At 27.3% G+C, this 22,994-nt stretch overlaps 2 protein-coding genes and 1 long non-coding RNA gene across 5 annotated transcripts; 1 reads left to right on the forward strand and 2 right to left on the reverse strand.

Moving 5' to 3' along the window:
* Positions 1-8,724: 8,724 nt before the first annotated feature.
* On the reverse strand, positions 8,725-10,458 carry LOC149032682 (uncharacterized). Its single transcript, XR_016176381.1, has 2 exons — positions 10,035-10,458; positions 8,725-9,349 (listed from the first exon to the last, which is right to left on the reverse strand). It is a non-coding gene; the product is annotated as an uncharacterized LOC149032682 (long non-coding RNA).
* A 182-nt stretch (positions 10,459-10,640) lies between these two features.
* On the forward strand, positions 10,641-14,609 carry BTBD9 (BTB (POZ) domain containing 9). 2 transcript variants are annotated; one of them, XM_015326153.2, is made up of 10 exons: positions 10,641-11,274; positions 11,365-11,517; positions 11,771-11,960; positions 12,089-12,347; positions 12,483-12,615; positions 12,723-12,860; positions 12,949-13,079; positions 13,204-13,332; positions 13,413-13,602; positions 13,685-14,609. In XM_015326153.2, exons 1-10 carry the CDS (start codon positions 10,963-10,965, stop codon positions 13,889-13,891), a joined length of 1,842 nt encoding a protein of 613 aa, XP_015181639.1. In that variant the 5' UTR covers positions 10,641-10,962; the 3' UTR covers positions 13,892-14,609. The 2 variants fall into 2 exon arrangements, with proteins under 2 accessions (XP_015181639.1, XP_015181640.1); XM_015326154.2 differs by having other exon boundaries at positions 10,643-11,274; positions 12,089-12,341.
* A 267-nt stretch (positions 14,610-14,876) lies between these two features.
* LOC107069134 (2',5'-phosphodiesterase 12) lies at positions 14,877-17,505 on the reverse strand. Of its 2 annotated transcripts, XM_089171924.1 has the most exons (7): positions 17,349-17,504; positions 16,533-17,268; positions 16,282-16,421; positions 15,861-16,147; positions 15,620-15,775; positions 15,406-15,526; positions 14,877-15,313 (listed from the first exon to the last, which is right to left on the reverse strand). In XM_089171924.1, the coding sequence occupies exons 2-7, from the start codon at positions 17,237-17,239 to the stop codon at positions 15,051-15,053; spliced, it is 1,674 nt and encodes a 557-aa protein (XP_089028050.1). In that variant the 5' UTR covers positions 17,240-17,268; positions 17,349-17,504; the 3' UTR covers positions 14,877-15,050. The 2 variants fall into 2 exon arrangements, with proteins under 2 accessions (XP_089028050.1, XP_015181641.1); XM_015326155.2 differs by having other exon boundaries at positions 16,533-17,505.
* Between the last annotated feature and the right edge of the window lie 5,489 nt (positions 17,506-22,994).

A 22,994-nucleotide genomic window follows, 5' to 3' on the forward strand; every position in this document is an offset into this window, starting at 1 on the left:
GGTATACCAACTAAAACCTACCAAACACATTGCGCCGAAACTATCTTATGATTTCTTATACTTATATCTTTCTTTCTTTCTTTCTTTCTATTTCTTCATATCTGTTCTTTTTTATAAAAGAAAAAAAAAGCATGATGGTACACGTGCTATGTCATTCGAGAACGATGGCGATCCGGTAGTAACATTATCTTTTAAACCTTTCTTCTTTCGACTGAGTTTCGGGCCTTCAAAAAATTAGGAGAAACGTTACCTTTTATCTCGCGCTTCTGCTCCACTCAAGAGGAAAGACCCGATCCTTTCCCGTTACTCTTTCCTCCTTCCCGTTACCACTGCGGGGATTATCTTCCTAACTTCACAAATAGATATATATTCTTTTGACTAGTTTTCACTAAGAATTTAGCGACACATTAAATATTCTTTCCTTCTTCTTATTATTCTTCTTATTCTTTTTATTCTTTCGATTATTTTATCTAAAAGAAAAAAAAAGAAAAGAATTTAAAAATTATACATAATATATTACATTTGAATAAGATTATTAATTCTTTTTAACGATTTCTTTTTATGCATACTAATATATCTTTCAAATAATACGTAATATATATACGAACCTTTTATTTTTCATCCTCCGTCATCGAAGGAGACCATTACACCGGTACTATTTTCCATCAAATATTTTTGTAACAACCATGTCACGTGTCGACTTCTCTGACAACACCTGTAACACAATGACACGAAATAACTTAGCCATGTGTTCGATAGAAAATAAAAATAAAAAAAAAAGAAATATAATAAAAAGACCGGTCGGACAGTTAGCGGAAAAAGAACACAACAGGTGTCCCATCAAGAAATAATTCAAAACGCAATTTTATTTTCTATTCGATACGTAGCAATACGTATTAAAAAAAAAAAAAAAAAAAAAAAAAAACAAAAACAAAAATAAGTACGGGTATATAAAAGCTTGAAATAATACATTTCACGAGAGTCAATTTTTGTTTGTATGGATCGATTCATCCGCCCCTTAACTCGCGGTAACATTTGTTTGACGATGAAAAATCGTTGAAATTAATAAGAAAAAAAATAAATTCGGTGTCTAAACCGAAAATATATCGAAACATTGAGGGGGTGTCTAAATTCTCAGATCGCGTCATAAATCGGATCCTGCCAATGTGTAAACAGTAATGCTGAATGGTCTACAATATCGATTTTTTTCTTCGGTATATCTACTAAGGGCCAGCACAAAAATAAAAAGGGAACAAAATATATACCGAAAGAAAGCGAAAGAGAGAAAGAAAAAGAAAAAAAAAGAAAAAAGACAACACAAAGATTGAAAGGATATGGAAAGGTGAGGTATATCAAGAGGTAAAGAGTGTAAGAGTGAAGAAGGGTAAAGAAGAAGAAGCAAAAAAGAAAAAAAAAAGAAAAAAAGAGAGAGATGGAGAATTAGAGTGGAAAAGAAGGACGCATTAAGACTGAGTCAGCTAGACTATAAAAGAAAGAGAGAGGGCACAAGGAAATGGGATGATAGGGTAAAAAGGAGAGAAACACATTGAGAGAAAGAGAAAGAAAGAGAGAGAGAGAGTGAGAGAAAGAGAGTGAAAGAGGGAGATATAGAGAGGTTCAAGGAAACCTTGTAAAGGTATTAGGAGGTGGGTTCGGGTAAGCACGAAAACCCCATCAGCTTTCCGCTCGTAAATTTCGACGGAGTTGTCGAAACTGCACTCGGTAGGCCTACATAAGGATATACTACAACGTGGCCGTCTTCAATCTGCAAGTATTCCTTCTGTAACGAACCCAAGATCAACCCGATCTTTCACCTAGATATTTATTTACATATATATATATATATATATATATATTAAGTAATTCAAAAAAAGTAATTTCCTTTTTTTTCTATAACAAATAAAAAATCATTTATTGTTTTTGTATTCATATTTACAATCCAAGGCTTTTTAAATGATCGTGAATATGTTCAAATTTGAAAATATTTGACAAGGATCATTGAATTTTATTTGTATCAATTTTTTTTTTTATTCTAACACATAACATTTTGAATATATAAAATATTATTGTATGAAATTAAAACAAAAGACACTAACGCGAGGATAATTGAAACGTTTGTAAAAAGAAATATTCTTTTTTTCTTTAATTTAAATCTATCCCACAATTCTTATAAAAATTTGTATCTTATATTGGAGGGAAATGTATTTCATTTTTAATGTTATTTTATGAATGAACACTGATTCTAATTTTTTCCCCGTGGATAATATTTTTTTTCATCCGAAATCTTTTACTAAGTCTAACGTAGAATCTAGAATTTTCAAAGTTGAAGTTTGAATTCGAAGTGACGAGTGGATGAGACAGCTAGACAGCCAGAGAGAGAAAGAGAGAAAAAAAAAGAGAGAGAGAAAGCTGTCTGTCCTTTTCGTTCGTTCTCGTTCGTTTCTTAATCCAAACCCGGGCAATTATTCCAACTTCTTATTCTATATCGACCTGTAATCCCGTATTCAATCTCAGTGACAAAACTTATCTTTCTCTCTCTCTCACACTCATCCCAAGATATTCTGAACTCTATCGGACTTATCACTGATCTCGGAAAATTTGTTTTATATTTAAAATATTCTTCTTTCTCATAGTAAAAAGATAGAAAACTTGGCGAACCTGAGTAGCAGAAAAAGTGAGACAAACTATTTTATTCTGTTGCATCATCATATTCTTCTTTAAACCAAAAAGAAAAAAAGAGAAAGAAAGAAAGAGTAAGAATATAATTTCGAATATGTTGGGGGGTGTATTTTTACGTTTCAAACTATTCCAGGTAGACACGTTGTAATCCTTAACAACAAAGCTCCTTCCCCCTTCCTTACTTTCTTCTACTATAATATCATGTCGTCAAGAGAAGAGCTGTTCTGTTAACAGACTAGTCCAAGAGTGCCGTCTTAGCTTCCAATAAATCTAAATTTCGCAGACAAGAAGCAAGAATTCCTTGGTGAATTCATCGTGAATTCACGAAAGCAAGTGAGACACAAAAGAAGAAGAAGAAGAAGAAAAAAAAAGAAAGAAAAAATAGAAAAAATAAATATAAAGGGAAGGGGGAATGATGGTACGACTCTTTTCCCTCGTGTTATTTCTCGAGACGATCGTTCAAACGTTATTCCTTTGCCGAGATAATTCGAGCATCTTAAAAGGGGCGTCGTCCTGTACACGTGTAAAGCACATGGGAAAAATAACTAGCCCTAGATTTTTCTCTGCACGAGAAAAAAAAGAAAAGAAAAGAAAAGAAATACAAATCTTCAAGAGTAATGACAATCCGTAATAATTATGATAACGATGAATGACTTATATGTGATAATGCGATGATACGAGAAAGAAACAAACAAATATTCGTAATAATGATGATTTAAATTACGATCATTTAAAAATTTGATAATATTTTATTTTTTACAAATTAATAATAATTTTGTTTTATCACCAAATTCAAGATTAATATTTTATTTCGTATTGCCGAATTAAAAAGCCGACAAATATTTCCTGGCTTTGAAAAAGAATTAAAATAAAATATAGTTTCATATTCGTAGAATAATCATGCATTTCCATTTCTGTAGGAATTACAATTCTTGCCTGATTTTTAATAAAAATTACAAAAAAGGGAATAAAAAACATGCAATATAATTAAGAAATATAAAAAAGAAAAGAGAAAAAAAAAAAAATATATATATATATATATGAAAGTATGGTAAAAATGTTATTCTATGATATACTATGGATACTACTGCTATCACGTTCAAACGAGGATCGCTATGCAGTAAATTAGACACGAAATGAATATGACTGTCCTTTATTCTCTCAGTTTTCTACTACGTGCCAGATGTGCGTGTCTGCTATTCTATCTATTTCTCTTACTCTTTTTCTCTCAGATTTGTCGAAGTAAACCAACGAAAAGGCATCAGAGAAAGAGTGAGAGAGAGACAGAGAAAGTAAGGGTGGTGGTTGGTTTGGCGTGGGTTGGTTTGTGAAGGGGGGTTAGTTGAGAAATTCTCAGAGACATTGCGCTTTAATGAGATGAGACGTCGAATACAACCGGAACAAAGTATTATTCGAAAGGAGATTTAAAGTTTAACCAAATGTTTTCGGACTTGTCCTCCTCCTTCGTCGTTGTCCGATGGAAAAAAGAAGAACAAAAAAAAAATAAGAAGAAGAAGAAGTAGAAGAAGTTGTCGTACTTAAATAAATGCTAATCCTTGCTGTCCTTTCTCTTAAATTCTATCTGTTCGGAAGGTTCAAAAGGTTTTCGAAGATTTCTTCTTTGTTCTACCATCTTTTCTAGATGCAGCCTCATTTTTCTATCTCTTTTTTTCTTACTTCCTTCTTGTCTTATTCGCTTGTTCCTTTCTAATCTTGCGAACAGGCTAATGCATGTTATTCGGAACAGAGACATAAGAAATTCCCTATCGATTACGGATCTTCTTGGTTTTTTTTTCTTCTTCTTCTTCTTCTTCTTCTTCATTTTCTTTTATTCTTCTAATACAAATTCAATGAAATCTTCAGAATGATTTTAAACAAACTATTGATCTTCCTATTTGTTTATTTTTCGTATTATTATTTTTATAATTATTCGTTATCAATGCGTATGATTATTTGAAATTAATCAGTCATATGGTTGTAATATGATGTTAAATAAATTTTGTAGATACATTTAACAATCTGATTTTTATACTTTTAAAATTATTATTAGAATTATACGCTTACATTGGATTATTTTTTATTTTGTTAAAATTAAATTATAGGAAACTTTATAAAAATGTATTTTAAAATAATAGAAACCGCGTATAACAAAAGATTTACATATAGAACATTGTTAACAACAAAATTAAAAAATAACATTTCAAAAAAAAATTACATATCAGTTTTTTACATGCATCCATTCAATTATATTTGAATTTAATTAAAACGATAAATAAAAATATTTGAATCTATTGATAAGTTTGGAAAATGTAACAATTATATACATAGGAGAATCATTATCTTTCTTTTAGAAATATAAAGAAAAAAAAAAGAATATAATATATATAATATATAACGAAGGAGAAAAAAATAGATAGATATATTCGGCAATGATTCGGAGTAATTAACTTTATCGTGTTCGAGGATACACCTATCGGCCAGTTGGACTAGTCATCTGGAGTAGACACTCAGCTTAAACTTTCTTTCAAATCGATATCCCCGATTCTGCTCGAAGATAACACAAGGATAGATTACTTTCTCCTGCGCGAATGAAAAAATTCAATTAAAAATAGGGAAACTGTTGGCGACAGATGCATTCAAAGGATTGAGCTCAAGTCCGCGTCCGCGAAGTAGGAAAACGCACGGAAAGACATGAGTTTTTAAATTGTCGCTAATATGTATGTAGATACATACATACATACACACACACACATATATATATATAGATACATAATGTTACATATCCATGTGTGTAAAGAAATCTGCCAGAAAATGGAATTGCTTTCTCTCAACTGTTATAACTATCCTAATCGGTCAAATTTTGTGATCTTCCATTGATTCGTTGATTCAACATTGAAATCAACATTTTGTAGTACATAGTATGTAATATGATATAATATACAGGGTGGTATCCAAGTTCTTTCTGTTCCCGTGATTTGTCTGTTATTTTTTTCCTCTTTATTATTATTTTTCTGATCTTATGTTAGAAGATAATTTCCCAAGAGAAAAAATTTGATTTTTTTTCTTTTCTTTTTTTTATTTCGATAAAATATACAAATTTCTGAGGTGTGGTATTAAGAGAAAATATATTTATATATCTCCGTATAAAAATTATAATTTACAAATCCTAACACAACCACTTGGTGAAAAATAATGTAATGTAGGGGGGAAAAAAATAAATTAAAGAAAAAAATTATTAATACGAGATATGACGTATAATCGATATTTGAAATATCGATCGACCATATACTTTATGAGAAAGAGATTTCTGGTAAAAAGTTTAGCAAAAACAGCTATAGAATATAGCTTTCAAATTGGAAACTCCGTCCATAAGAGCGCTCTTACTTGACAGAGACACACTACCCTCGGGGTAACTATGATTCATTATCATGGTGCTTATAAAGGATCATTAATATTATCCAACGGACTAGGTAACACGCTTTACCACTAACCACTATATGAAGCGTTTGTACTTGTATAATAGGATCAACCTGCCAAAATAACGTGTAATGCACTTTTACCATCAGCTTCTACACGTCATTGAGAATCTAACGATAATAAAAAAGAAGAAGACAAAGACAATATATATGAGAAGTATCAAAAGACATCTTTTAATCCTTTATATTATACATAACTATTTAACTATTATTCAATATTTCAAGATATTCCGATGATTGCATTATCCAATCAAAAGTTCAGCTCAAAATAAGTAAATTTCTTATCCGTTGAATCCATAATATAATTGGTTTTTACTTAAATTTAAAATATTTGTCTATCGATAAGAAACATTTTTTTACGTATATAAAAACATTTTACCGCAAAAATTTGTACTACAAATAAATGTTGTTACTCTGCCACTCGTTCTCTCTCAAAATAACTATACGTATAAATAATTATTCATCAAATATTATCGCTAATACCTTTCGAATAATTAATATTATAAATCCTTATATCTCCAATGAACTATAATCCACCTGTCGCAAGTAATATTGATAAAAGAATATTGTTTTTAGATAGAAAGGAAAGAAGAAAAAGGAAAGAAACACACAAATTCACGATAAAACAATTTTATGCAAACTTGTCTATTCTATCTTCTTCTTTCTATTAATAAGAAAATAAACAAAGTTAGTCATATTCGAATATAGATCAGATAAAAGTAAAATATTCTATGTCGAAATAAGAATATTACTTTTGCGGTTAAAAAATATCGCCAGGAGTTGAGAGGGATAGTAGGGTAATCCTTATGGACGCATCTTCTCTTTTTCCCGTATAATAAAAAATGTTAGAAGCTAGAATAATTGCTGAAGAACGGGCAGGCATCTCTTAATGTACCAAGAAGAAGATCCCGACTTTCCTTGTTGTCACCTGTCACAGATAAACTTTTTCGCGATGAAAATAGTAAAGGTAAGCCAGTAAGGGGAAGAAGAAAGAAGAGTAGAAGGTAAAGGAAGAAGAAGAGAAAGAGGAATAAGAACAAGAACAAGAATAAGAAGAAGAATAGAAAAGAAAGAAATAAAGAAAAAAGAAAAAAGAAAAAAGGGAGAGAGATTTTCCCCTTGGATGGCTTATAATGAGAAAAGTAATTCCAATTTAAATATCCCGAAGTGCCAGGTAGAATAATACCCACGATTGCGTTGAAACTCATAGTAGGAGGAGGAAAGAAAAAGAGAGAGAGAGAGAGAGAGAGAGAGAGAGGAACAGAGAAAGACTAATTCTGCAAAATACTTCAACTTAGCAATCTTCTTCGAAAAGTATCGGATCAATAAATAATAATCTCGTCAATAATGATATATATATATTTCATAAAATAATAATCATCAATCGAAAATATAGATAACATAGTTGGTCCATAATAAAATTTTATTATTGTATTTTATTATTTTATATTATATTATATAGTATAGTAATATCGAAAGTAATATATTATAAGTTAAATATTTATCTATATTATATGATAAATTAGTATCATTAAAAATATTAAATATTACTTAGCAATATCTCTAGCATAAATATTTCATACTTATAAATAAATTATAGTACACTTGATTATACATATACAATATAATTTATTACAATATATATTATTAATGAATTATATATTTTTTAAATATTTATATATATAAAATGTATAATTTTATGTAAATATTTTGAAATCTTACCTGCAGAGATATACACGTGGCTTCCTTCTTCTTTTCATCCTTTCTAACGCCTCCTTCTTCCAATTGCTTTCTTACTCTCTACTGAAAGCATAATAATGACTATGTATAGAAATACATACCGACACGGACGATTAAAGTTCATCGCCTGAGGGTGCAATACTGAAGTATTTGACCATCACTATTGTTTCTCTTTTCCACAACCAAAATGATGCACGTTCTATTGTTTACCATCTTTTTCAATAATACGAAAGCAACGGGTTTGATATGTTGTTTTTTAAATATTATATGTATAAGTCTAACTTTTTTTCTCTATTCTATGATCATATATGTAAATTTATATATAAATAATAATATTTAAATTATATGAAATATTTATAAAAATTATTTTCTAACAATGCTGTATGTACATATATAATCAGGTTTTTTTGTAAAATTATTTATATATATATATATATATGTACCTCAATTAATATGTTACATTAAAATTATTAATTTGTACATTTCTTTTGTATATACCTGTAATTCTGCATCGATAAATTATTTTATGATGAATGCATTTGCCCAATAATTCTTATTTTATCTCTGATTATATATATAGTAAATTTTGTCTTCTATAATAAAAAAAGAATTTCTATATATTAATAGATGATAAATTTAAATATTTCAAGAAAAAAGAAAGGAATTAAATACATATGTTGTAATTAAAGAAGTTCAGAATTAAATATAACGATCTAAAAAAAATTTGATTTTAAAGGAGGATATAAAAAAAATTAAATGAAATAATATAAAAAATCTTTACAATTATTTAGGGAAACAATATGAATGAGTAAATTATTTTCTTTAAGAATCCTTATATTGTTTTATTTATTATCTTCTTTTATTATCCATTGTATAATACTCTCTATAAACTTAAACTTAATCTATTTTTATTTATTACTAAACTCTTATTATATATTTATTATAAATATTATATGTTGTATTATGTATAATTTAAAAGGTACAGATATTGTGTGCCTTGTATAAGTAAATATATAATGTAAACTATGCATGAGATTAGAAAAATATCAAAGAGAATATGCAATTATGATTTAAATTTAAAATGCTAATACTTTATATTAATAAACCTTTCGACTTGAAATAAAAGATCTGACTCGTCGTGGTAATATAATATTAAAATATAAAACAACGAGCTACATTCTTTGTGCAGTTTGTCGAAGTAATTTTATCCATATGAAAAATAATACTAAATTTAATTATACGTCAAGGAATTAAAATTAAATTTTTGTTTATCTAAGTCGATTGGGTGTAAATTTGCAAAACATCAAACTTGACTGATCTTTTTTGTACATCTATTAGAACTTTAACTAGCCGATTTAATTAGTCAGACAGTAATTATTATATCTTCATTAGATGCTACTTTCCTGGATCTTCGTCTTCTGAGTAAATCACAAAGGCTTCAAGTGTCCTGAAATCTTTTAATTAAATTATTGATAAATTATATGGTTAATGGTGAAATGTCTTGAACTTTTTCTTGAAATGTCTAAATTGCTTCTTTCAAAATGTTCAATTTCAACCACAGTTGTAGTACGAGCACGCAATGCTCTATTATTAATTTAAAATTCATGCTTGTTTCTCATAAAATGTAACGATTAGCCATAAGATCAGTTAAGTAACTTTCATTTTTTAAGACAACTTATGGACACCCTATATACATAACATAAATATTATGTGATGTGTATGTGTATACATATATATATATATATATATATATATATATGTTGCATGTTTGCATACATTATGTGATATGTGCATTATACAAGTATGTGTACATTATACGTAATGTGTAACTTATATTATTTATGTATTAAAATAGAAAATTTAATCAAGAGTACCACTAATTAACGTACAATTATTAATAAAAGTATCGTTATAAAGGAATAAGAGTACAGAAACATTATGAAAATAAATTTAAAACCTTCGAAAAAATTTTTGACGTATAACCAAGAAAAGGATGTCAAGACGACATAATTTTACTTTTATGAAAATTTCGTTATAACTAAATTACACTTCGTGAATAATGCATATTACAAAATACACTTTAACGAATCAATTTATATATTAGACGAATTTATACTTTTAAAAAATTCAATTAATTACCTAAAATTTATAGAAGCGACAAGAATTTTGTTTTAACCTGGTACAAACAAAACCAACAGAGCGTCATCTTCTTCTAAAATCAGGAACCCGGTTCTGCGCATGCGCATTTCGTTTTCTCTCTCTCTCTCTTTCTCTTTCTCTTTCTTTCTCGTTCTTCTTTAATTCTAATTATTGTAAAAGATGTTAGTTAAATAATATTATTCTCACAATCGTTTCTGTTTTCTTTTCTTTTTTATTATAATATTTTCTTATCATTTTTTTTTTTTTAGTTTTGGTTGAATATAGACAGCGTGTGAATGCAGCCATTGGTCGAAACTTTTATTAGCAACTGGTGATTAGTCGGTTTCATGTTGACTGTCAACTTTTAAATTCAATTTTCTACAAGATGATATTTTAATTTTATATCGTTTTCTATATTTTTAGGATACTACTTGCATTTTACATATAAAGTAATCATGAAAAATATGATTATTTAATTTTTGAAACATAGTAGTTTTCAATTCATTAGCAGTTCATAGAATCGATATGATTGGTCTATTCTTCTAATTCTGAAATATAGAGAAATGATTTGTTGAATTGCGTTGCTTCTAACTATTTAATGAAAAAGAAGCAAAAAGTTTTCTATACCAGAAATATTGTCTAAATGAAAATATTTTCGAAATGATAAGTAATCGAATTATAATAGTGTTGATGTTTGGTGAACAATAATAAATCAGTAATTTATACATTATCGGTTAAGTATTTATTTCGGTGGTTACGAAATAGTGAAAAATAATACAAAATAAATTTTAATCATTGTTAGTATTGAAAAAGTTAAACAATAACAATGGTTAATTTCAATTGACTGAATTTTTTAGAAATTAAAAATATACGTTTATTTATTGTACTTATTCGATATTTATATAAATATATAAGAAAATTTGTAAACATGAGTTCTCATCACTGTTTAACATCTTCTGAAGAAGTCGAACACACAAATTTACTCTCTGAGGATATCGGTGCTCTTCATCTTTCAAATAATTATACGGATGTAACGCTAGTAGTTTCAGGCCAAAAATTTAATGGTCACAAAATAATTCTAGCAGCTAGAAGTCAATATTTTCGAGCTCTCTTATTTGGTGGTTTGAAGGAATCGTCTCAGGAAGAGATTGAATTAAAAGGTCCATCTTTGGCAGCTTTTAAAAAATTATTTCAATACATATATACTGGTCGTATGTCTCTTGCTAATCAACGTGAAGAGGTATTCAAATAAATATACATTTATAAATATAGTTTGTTTCTGTATATAATTGCGATGTAACGATAAAAATATATATATATTTTTTTCAAGGTAATTGTTGATATTCTCAGTTTGGCGCATCAATATGGATTTTTAGAGCTTGAAACTTCTATATCAGATTATCTTAAAGAAATTCTTAGTGTAAAGAATTTTTGTCTTATATTCGATGCATCACGTCTTTATCAACTCGAATTTTTAACCAAGGTTTGCATTTACTTATATAATAGATTATCATACCGTTTGTAATTATTTACAGTGGGTGATCAGTTAAAAAACAGTACGGACTGTAAATAAATTGGACAGTGAACACTTTTGCTAAAAATTTTTATATTCAGATAATAAACATATGTTTATTAACTGATCTCCCATTGTATAGTTATGTGAGCTATAAGTTATAAGATATATATATGCGTATATATTTATCTATTTCTTCTTTTCTTGTTCGGTCTTGAAAAAGGTGTGTTATGAATATGTGAACAAACACGCTATAGAAATTATACAACATGACAGTTTTTTACAATTAAGTTCTTCAGCAATAAACGAACTTATTTCGTCTGACTCATTTTACGTGCCTGAAATTGATATATTCTTAACCGTAAAAGAATGGATCGCAGCAAATCCTGATGTGGATCCAACTGAAGTTTTAGGTCTGTAAAAACTTTTTATATATACTTTCTTAAATTATATCTGTTCTTACTTTTTTTATAAAAAGAGAATTAAAAGAAAAAGAAGGGAAAAGAGGAAAAACTAATAATATCGAACTATAACATTTTAGGAAAAATAAGATTAAGTCTTATCTCTTTGACCGATTTATTAAGCATTGTGAGATCAACTAAATTGGTATCCTCCGAAGCTATTTTAGATGCAATAACAGCAATAACCGAAAGACCTTCAGAACTTCCTTTTCGAGGGCAAATGTTGGTAGATGAAAATGTTGCTCGTGCAATTTATGGGGCTCAAGTTCTACAAGGTGAAATGCGAAGCTACCTTTTGAACGGTGATAATCGTAATTACGATATGGAACGCGGGCAAGTGTATATATTAATATTTTATATCTACATATATGTATAGATATATATATATATTTTAATCAATGAAAATATATTTAATTATCTGTGAAAACTTCATTTAGAATAAAACTTATAAAAAATGTAATATCAACTTTATAGATATACGAGACATTCAATAACAGATACACAGGAACATGGTATATTAATTAAATTAGGTACTCAATGTATAATAAATCATATGAAGATGTTACTCTGGGATAGAGATTTACGTTCATATTCCTATTACATCGAGGTGGGTATCTTTAACCAAGTACTATAGAAATTAATTAAATGAGTATTAAATAAAAGTGTGAATTATTCTAAAAATGTATTTTTCTTTTTCTTTCTGTCTCTTTGTAGGTATCTATAGATCAAAAACATTGGACGAAAATTATCGATTATGCGGAATACTTTTGTCGTAGTTGGCAGTATTTATACTTTGAACCGAGGGTTATGCTTTATATTCGTATCGTTGGCACAAATAATACTGTGAATAAAGTGAGAAAATTGTTTATATAATATGTTAGTAATGTTATAGCTTGTTATCAAATGACATTATGTAACGATTAGAAATAATTTATTATAGGTATTTCATGTTGTAAGCTTTGAAGCGTATTATACAAATCATACAGAAAAATTATCTAATGGATTTATCATTCCGAAACGAAATGTTGCTACACTGCAGCTTAGTGCCAGTGTTACGGAAGGAGTGAGTAGGTACGTATAATTATTTTTCTTATACATAACTATGTATAAGAGAAATATAGAAAAAATAAAGAAACCATATTCAAAAATCTATCTGTAATTATCTTTTATTTACAAATATTTTTTATTTATATAGATTTCGCAATACTTTACTAAATGGTAATATATCAGATTATGATTGGGATAGTGGATATACCTGCCATCAATTGGGTTCAGGCTCTATCTCAATACAATTAGGGCAACCCTATATCATAGATTCTATGGGGTAATTTATATTTTATTTATTTAGTTATTTCTTTTTTATAAACTTTTAGTTGTATTTATTATTATAAGTTACCTTTACAGATTATTACTTTGGGATTGTGATGATCGGTCATATTCTTATTATATAGAAGTGTCCGGTAATAATTCAACTTGGGATAGAATAATCGATAAGACTAGAGAACAGTGTCGTTCTTGGCAAATACTTCATTTTTATCCACCTAGACCTGTTGTTTTTATACGTATAGTTGGAACTCATAATACAGCAAATGAGGTTATTTAAATTAATTATTAATCTAATGATAATCTTAATACATATTTCATTATCTAAATTATAAATGTGTATATATTTATAGGTATTTCATTGTGTGCACTTCGAATGTCCTTCTCAAGCTGAAGATAAAATTCAAAAATCACCAATGAATCGTGGAAAAATGTTGACAGCTCATTCAAGTAATGCTACTTTACCAGTTGCATTTGAAATACCTTTTAGACTAGTAGAAGACAAATTTCCGGATGATGTGAATTCGTCTGATAGTTCTATTTTAGATGCGGAACTTTAATATCATTTAATATATGCATTACAGCATTTTCTCTCGTGTGATAATAGCGTCCAGCAAAAACTTGTAAGACTATATAGATTAAGTATAATATTTATAAGAGTTTAACAATATAATAACACAATGCGCATCTCATATAAAATAATATTTATTTAAAAAAGGATCCTTTGTTATATCATAATATTTATAAATTCACTGAAAGATAATTAGAAGATCAAGAATCACAAATCTTAAACTGAGGTGCTTTATAGGTTTGAAATATTGTTATGTATTATACTCATTGTTTGTGGTCTCTCACGCTTATATACAGGGTATCTGAGGTTTCTCCGATCAAACAGTATTAGCATATTCTGTATCCAAAAATAAGAAATAATTGTTATGTAAACAGAAGTCATTTAAAGCTGTATTCAAAAGTTGATTGGGAAAACCTCCAGACACCCTGTCTATATATAATATATACAGAATAATTTTCTATTTGTTATAATAAAATTATTTCTCTTGTTTAAATATATTCAAGTATATACATTTTCAGAATTTTACAACGTGATAGGTACAAAGAAATAGCAATCAAACTTAGGTGCCAAGTTTTTATTCTCCAAAATTATATTGACTCTCTGAGCTTATAGATAAAATGCTAATAAGTAAATCTTTATATCTCCCTCTATTTTCAGTATTTCGTTTAATTTTATTTATAAAATATATCAATATGTATAAAACAACACCATTATATATAATACGTTATTTTTATATATAACAAATTATAGAATACCCATTATATATAAAAAATTTGCAAATAATAACAATAGTAGTAATAATAATAATAATATATATATATATATTTAGAAAACAATCTTTTTGCTAGTCTACAAAATAGTTTAAGATTATGATTTAGTTATCACAGTTATATTAGGCATAGGTAGGTAAATGTGGTAAGGAATTTCTATAAGCATCTCTTTATGTTGTAAATTTGAATTTTTTACGCACATCATAAAAATATATATATATTTATTCTACTTATACAATAGTTTATTTTATTTTATTGATTCAAAATAGTCAGATATTTTTAAAAACCAAATTTTGTTCTTCTTACTTTTTTATTTATTTTATCTTTAGCATTTATACAAATATGTTATATTATAAAATTCAATTACTTTATCACTTATTATGCGATCCATTTTAAATCAGCACATAATGATATATGATCACTTGGGAATACTACAGAAGGTAAACCAATATTTGCACTAACTTCTTCCAAACTAGGCATTGGAATTACTTGCTCTACTTCAAGTTTATTCTTTTCGTAAAATATGTAATCCAAACAGCCTGAAAAAGCTGGAGTGTAATTTGTATACGTTGGTGTTCCGCACGCACTTGCAAAAGAAATACTATGGGTTAAAGATACATCTTCTACAGTTTCTTCGGAATCTGTTTAAAAAACAAAAATAAAGTTTTCAACGAATGAGATAAAAGTAATTGAGATATATTTAAAAACAAAAGAATAAAAAATTGGCCCTTACTACTGCTCCAATCTTTATAATTTTCAGGTATATAGTTTTCTGTCATTAATTGATAAATACCGCATTCAGGTACACTGTTGAAATCGCCGCATAATAAAATGCTAACATTACTATCAGGACACTAAATTTTTATATGATTATATTAAAAAAAACGTGATATTATAATATATACTATACACATTACATATATTAATGACAATGAAATTTTACGTACCTTTGTCTTCATATTTTCTACAAATTTTTCTATATACAGTAATATGTAATATCCTTGTAACAAACGTATGTGATCCGCTTCAGGATGAAAATATAAATGCGTATTAGTAATAACTAAAATATCTGATGGTCTTTCCTTTGACCTTAATGCAATTATCTGTTACCCAATAATGTTTATATATAATACATATTTATCTTAATAAATAGCAAAGACAGAACAAAATAATATTTTAATATTTTACCTGTGCAGTTGTATTTCTATCTAAAAATCGTTTCTTTGCCTTTTCATTCTGTATTTTTGACCAAACTTGTGCAAATTTAGGCATTTCAGTATTATGCCCTATAACTGTCAAATCAGAACACAGTTCTTCGAATCTGTTTTCGTTAAAAAATATTGCTAGACCTTCAGACATTGAATTTTTTGTATTAAATATACTTTTATATCCTAGTAAGGACAAATTTGGCGTAAGGTCATTCTCATAAATCTTACTATCGACCTCTTGGAGGCAAATTATATCGGAGTTAAATCCTAAAACGAAAAAAGAACAATTATACATCGTCTCACACTTAAAATAACTTTTTTTTTATTTATTAGAATGAGTGATCGATTAATGAACAATTTGGATACTTTGTATTATATATATATATATAATATAAATTTACCTATTAATTCTTTGAGTATAAGTTGCTTACGATAATCCATTTCTAGAGCATATGCTGGACAATAAGGAAATAAATTTTCTTTACTGTAAGTAGTACTAGAATACGATTCTGCTAATATATTATAGGATGTAACTCTGAAACTAAATTTATACAAATTTGCATACATATATATGTATATATATATATATATAACTTGTAACAATATATATCGATAAGATGTAATTATTATAATAAATCATTTTAACAATTACCTTTTGCCTGTCAATTTATTATTAGTAAATAGATGACGAGTATCAAACGGACAAGGTCCTGGACCAGCTTCTACCAAACCTTTAGATTCGACTTCAGTTAAAGGTCCATAATCATTATTGTTTCTTGGAGTGCAACTCAATTTTAATCTATAACCAATATCAGATATATTTGGTATGTAAAAATATCCATCTCCAACGTGTAACCATGCTTGTTTGGAATCTTTATTTGTTTTGTACCAACTAAAGTCAGATATTTTATTATCCGTATGCAATGCATTAAATTTAGCTGGATATGTTGGAAAACCGCATTGTATAGATGAAGCTAAAGTAAGACGATTGACAATTGGCATATTTTTCTTGATTATAAATGTCTCATCAAATATCACTAATTTAAGATTATTTACATCCTTCAAAATAGTTTCAAACGACACATCACCACTTATCTTAACGTCATCTTTGTACAAGAATATATCTTTCTTTAAAATTTCGTCAAGTGCATCCTCAAATTTCTTTCTTCTTTTCATTAATATTTTACTAATATTGTTATTGAGTTTATTGACAAATAAATCAACGGTCTCATTGATACGTCTTGTAAAGTTGAATTGACGATCGATCTTAATTGTTGGACATTCATAACGTAGCATTAAATCAAACGTTTCTGCTCCTTTTTCGTGATACACAAGTGCTTCTCCACTATTTAATATCATTTTTAAATCTGTATGTTTATTACGAGTCACTAAATTTATATTCAATATTTTGATTAGTGAGGTTAGTTGATTTTTTCGAATATAACAATTATTTGTAAATATACTTAACATTATAATATTACAATTATTTGGATTATGAAGAATTTTCTTAAATATTTACGTATTATAATAATATATTCTCTATTGTCACATTTATCTTCTAATATAAATAAATACTCGAATTTTTATGCTACATTAATGAAATAGTTGGAAACATGCCGATAAAGTAGTGGAACGATATTACCGATCTCAAAAAAATACTTTAATTATTTTTTGATAAAATATTATTTCATTATTTAATATAAAAAAAAAAAGAATCGTCTAACAAATACTCATTATAGAATTTAATAATTAATTAAACAAACAGTTTTATATTACATTATTTTTTTTTCTTCTTTCTCTTTTACAAACAATTTCTTTATACCTATATTACTAAAAATTCGAATTATTTAACCTTAAAAATATATCTTTTCATTAAACAATCTAATTATCAAAACGATGATTAATTAAATCATTTAAAGTTTTACCGCTAAATTTAAAACACATTTAATTCTTACATCTGATTCACAAACGAGAGTTTTAATTAATTATTACGTTCCACCATAATGTTCACAGAATCCATTGTTTCCTCCATTTTTCAATTTTCTATTCACGTTTTAATTCATTATATTTATAAAAAATATTTAAGAATTATTCTTTACACATTTTTTAAAAATTATTTATTATTGCTCTACGTTTATAGTCAAACTTTTTGAAATTCGTATTATTCGTTTGAAAATTGTTCGAGTTATATACGACATATATATTTATATATATGATTTAGCTGGATTATGTTGATATGTATATATATTATTAAACTATCGCCATTTAAACGGTAATCATTTTTCATTCCATTCAAATTATTCGAAAAGTTTTCGATCATTATTAATAATAAAAATATCTAAAGTTTATAATATTAAAAGTGATATCAATTTTGAATCGTTAATTCCTGAAAAAATGATAACATTCGTAATTCGTGAAAATAATTTACAATGACGAATAAGAAATATAATATACATTAAACGCGTGTTAATAATCGTAAATTATTATTTTTTGTGCATGTTATTTTTAGATATATAAATGATATCCAACTATTATATATGTAATATCATTTTTTAAATCATATTCAATTATTAAATATGTTTGATTAATTCGTCATTTAATCAAGTTCATTTAATCAAGTTCATCGAATCAAGGTCATTTAGTAAGGAATCACCTTCCCCATCTTCCTCGTCATCATTTAGACACTTGTCTTTATACGCGTTTCTTTCTCTCATCTACACACACACACGCACACTTAGATAGATAAAATCGCAAGCTTATGTTAGATGGCCGAATGGAAATAAGAAAGTTTTTTATGCTCCCTCAGAATATGATTTACGAATCAATTTCTTTGATTCTTTTTCTTTTTTTCATAATGTAAAATGAATTGTTTTTTACCGTAATTTACGTCACCGCTTACATCATATCGCTTTATGTTCCTTTTTTTTTTTTTAATTAATGCCGGAAGAGTAAATACGAACAAAAAGTGAGGAAAAAAGTATTCATTAACGTTGAAGTTAAAAAAATTATAATTTATAATATACAACATACGAATATAATTCCTAACCGATGATATATTATATTTCCTTTTTTATTTTTTTTTATTTTTTCTTTTCTCAAATAATATTATTATGTTTAAACGTTTAGGTAAGTTTCGAAGATACGAGAAACGTATCTAAAAGGAAATTATCCTTGATGAAAGACGATCAGGGATAGAAATTTTTCAATGCAACACTCGATACACGAAATTCTGCTGACACTGCATTAATAATTTATGCGTATTATGTTTTAAAGAAAGTTTACTTTAATCAGTCGAGAGAATAATAATAACGGAATGTAATCTGGTGAAAGCAAGAGATGTATACAATAAAGAATGAAAGTTCATTCTACGCGATCGTAAAACAATATTGATAAGTATACGCATAATATATTATTTTCATTACGATTAATGTTTCCCTTTTCTTATGAATGCCACTCAATAACGTTATCATCTTTGATACTAAAAGTAATTATAATATGAATTCGATAAAACATTATATTGACAATAAATTGTAGCTTGTTTTGACGTTATATACGTAATTTTTATAAAAGAATGCAAGGAGGATTATTATCAATGGCCGTATTGAATGTATGATGCATCCTGAAACGAAGTTTCATATAACATTGGCCTAGAAATAAATTTTACGTTTGCCTAAGTCAAACCTCGATATCGAAGAAAGTTTACATAAATACTTTTTTATTCGTATATGAGAACTTTTTTTAATTAAGGCAGGATTTTACTTTAGTCGCTCGGAATAATAGGTATTTTTGTCAATTTTTTATTAGAAAACTAAGAAAGACATTGATGTAGGGTTTGTTGTGCTTAATAAATATACTCTTAAAGTACATTAAAAATTTTTTTTATTTATTTTATACGCTCTATATACATTGGAAAGGCCCTTGAACTGAACGTCTAAAAATAGTCTAGCCTTTGCGGTGTTGTAAAAGTCTTGACATCTGATTATCTGAAATGAAAAACTCGAATAGTTTTATGTTCACAAAGACTACAGCAACCAGTGGTAGCAGATTTTTTCATTTACAAGCAAAAATAACAAAATGGCGTCAGTTGAAAAAAATTATCAAAAAAATCTCATTTTTTTTCTCATGTCTTGCCAAAAAAAAATAGTTAAAATAAAAATTTTTTTATAAATCTGCTACCTCCGGTTAATATATATGTATAGATTATGTGGTAAAAATTTCAGACGAATCGAATAGCTAGTTTTAGAGATTTTTACAACACGCGGTTTAAAAATGTGATTCCGAGAAAAACGCATTTAAAGTTTTTTTAAATACTTTTTTTACCCGCGCACGGGTAGATTCGAGGGACGAAAAAGTACAGTTAGGATGCTCTGATCGTTTTGAAATTATCAGAGAGTATTCTTAAATATATTTACTTATGAATAATCGAAAAAAAAAAATTTGAAAAAAAAGAAATTACAAAGTAGAATCCTGCCTTAAATCCTTGTTTTCTTTATTTTTTATTATTTTAATAAAACAATTTTAAAATTCATTACAATCATATATTTATGTGTAAATTTGATTATCTCATGTCTTTTTTCTCATTATTCGTTATCTCTTTTTTTCTGAGAAGTTTGTGATCACCTTGAAGTTTATGATAACCGTCAGCAGTTGCATCTTACCAATACGAAGATTTTACAGCCCTTCTCAGGACATCTTCTGACCTTGAGTAAAAATACATATGTTTTATCCTTGAACTGGAAATTTTTTCTTGAACGATCGATGCAAGTTGAAATATTTTACGATATATTATTACATTTTTTAGATGAGAAACAATTGCAAGACGTATATTTTTTTTATTTTAATATTTTTTACTTTCAAAAATTCATCTTTCAGAATAATTTAAATGGTTTTTTAAAAGTGAAACTTTGTGGACGATGATAAAGACAATATTTTATTAAACGATACTAAAAAGAAAGAGAAAGAAGAAAAGAGAGAGAGAGAGAAAGAGAGAGAGAGAGCACCCACCCACCATATCGATTTTCTTATTCTCAATTTCATATTTGTATGCGACTCTAATAATTCAATTAAGTTATCAATATAAAAAACTTAAGATGTTTAACTTCTGCCACATGTTGATTTTACGCACGTGCCTTTTTTTTTCTTTTAACTTATATCTCATATTTTCATTTCCATTTAAAAATTAAATGATTTTTATTAATAAGCGTGATTCGACATTTTTATAATTCGTCAAATATATTTTGCAGATTTTATTATTTTTTTTTATAATAAACACTAATTGTAAGCCCTAAATATTTCGGATAATCTTCAATATCAAATAACTTCTGTTCCAGCTTAATTATTTAATATAATAACAAATTTTTTTCATTCGCGAATTACAAGGATATTACGATCTTCAAACTGTTGGTACAGTCTGTATTTTATTTTCAACACTGAATTTAATTATAGAATTAAAATTTAAATAAAAATAAAAAGTAATGTTGTCAAAATTGATAAACGATAACGAAAATATGTTCTTAACATTTATTTTTAGGCAAATAAACTAATCATAAATTTATCAAGGTGTGAACGTATAATTCTCAACGTATTTTTTAATTATTTTGTTTATTTTATTTTGCCCATCTCTCAATACTTGAATGTTTGTTTTTTTACATAGGTCAATAAGTAACCCTTAGAAGAAGTGTCTAATTTATTTAAATGCTTCTTCTTTGACGTCAGAACACATTTGTTTGAATAGTTGTATCGACGAACGTGCGTCATTGGAACCTCCTTTTTTTTCCTTTCATTTATATTATTCTCTGTCTTTTTTTCTCTCTCTCCCATTCTTGTTTTTTTTTTCCATTCAGGTTAAAGAAAAGACCGGTTTTAGGGGGTCCACCATATCTTGGTGTAAGTAACTAATATCATTTATTCGTGAACTCACAACTTAGGATTCCCCGGTATAAAGATTATAAAACAAACGATTAAAGTGTTATCGATCTTTTAGCAAAAAACAAATCCAACCGGTTCCCGGAATTGTTATCATTGCATGTAATCACGAAAGAATGTGTCAATCATTACAAATAATAATGGAAACGTGTGGTTATTATGATTGAAAATTTTATCTAACAGAGGATAATATCAAAAGCTTGTTAGGTAATATTTTCAATTATTTCAGAATATTTTGTTATATAAAAAAAAAAATAGTATGTTAAAAGTAACATATACATATATAAATATATTTAAAAATATTTCAATTTTGATTATTTGTACTGCTTTGGTGGAATTTTTTTGTCTTACCATACAAATACACTTAAATAAATACTACATACATATGCACATGAATATCTATCTGTCAGTCAGTTATTTTTCAGAGTAGAAGTATAGTCTTCCTCTTTCTTTCTTAACATTTACACAGATAGGATTTTACCTACTTTCCAAGTGCTATTTGACGTTCGGTATTATCGATGGTTCATTCGTTCATCATTTCGTTGGTTAAAATAATAACGATTATTTACTTTCCATTTTGGTGAAGATAATGGCAAAAAAAAATACAATAAGAATAAAAATTCTATTAATTCGTAGAAAATAGATTTTAATGGATATTGTGTTGATCATTATCTCAATTGCGTGGAAAATATTTATCTCGTATAGTGTTTAAATGACTATAATGTTATATTTTGTGTTTATTTGTTTGTTTGTGTCTGTGTTTTTTTTTTTTTTTTTAAGTATTTTACGTAGAATTAATGAAAATATTTTCTATGAGATTTGATATAAACAATAAAGTTTGATTTCTTAGTACACTATTATGCGATATTATTTTTAGTATCATGCACAACGAGAAACGATACAAAGTTTAATCGATCAATGTGATCTTTTCTATTGTTCATGCTGAAGAAGCGCGAGAACAAGCACTATTCTCTTCATCTGCGGAACCTATTAAACCAATGAACGCGATTACGAGGGTCAATAGGAATATAATGCGTCGATTGACATCGGACCGATTTGCGAGACATTTTTTCCTATTTATTTTTTTTTATTTTAATTTTTATTTAGACATGAATTTTAAACGAGAAACGTTACAGTGGTTTAGTCCTAACCGTGTTTCTAAACTTCGCGTACTTATAATAAAATATTT

Source organism: Polistes dominula, unplaced genomic scaffold, assembly GCF_049000335.1.
Source record: "Polistes dominula isolate Pdom_NZ unplaced genomic scaffold, Pdom_raw_medaka contig_73, whole genome shotgun sequence".
Taxonomy (NCBI): Eukaryota; Metazoa; Arthropoda; class Insecta; order Hymenoptera; family Vespidae; genus Polistes; species Polistes dominula.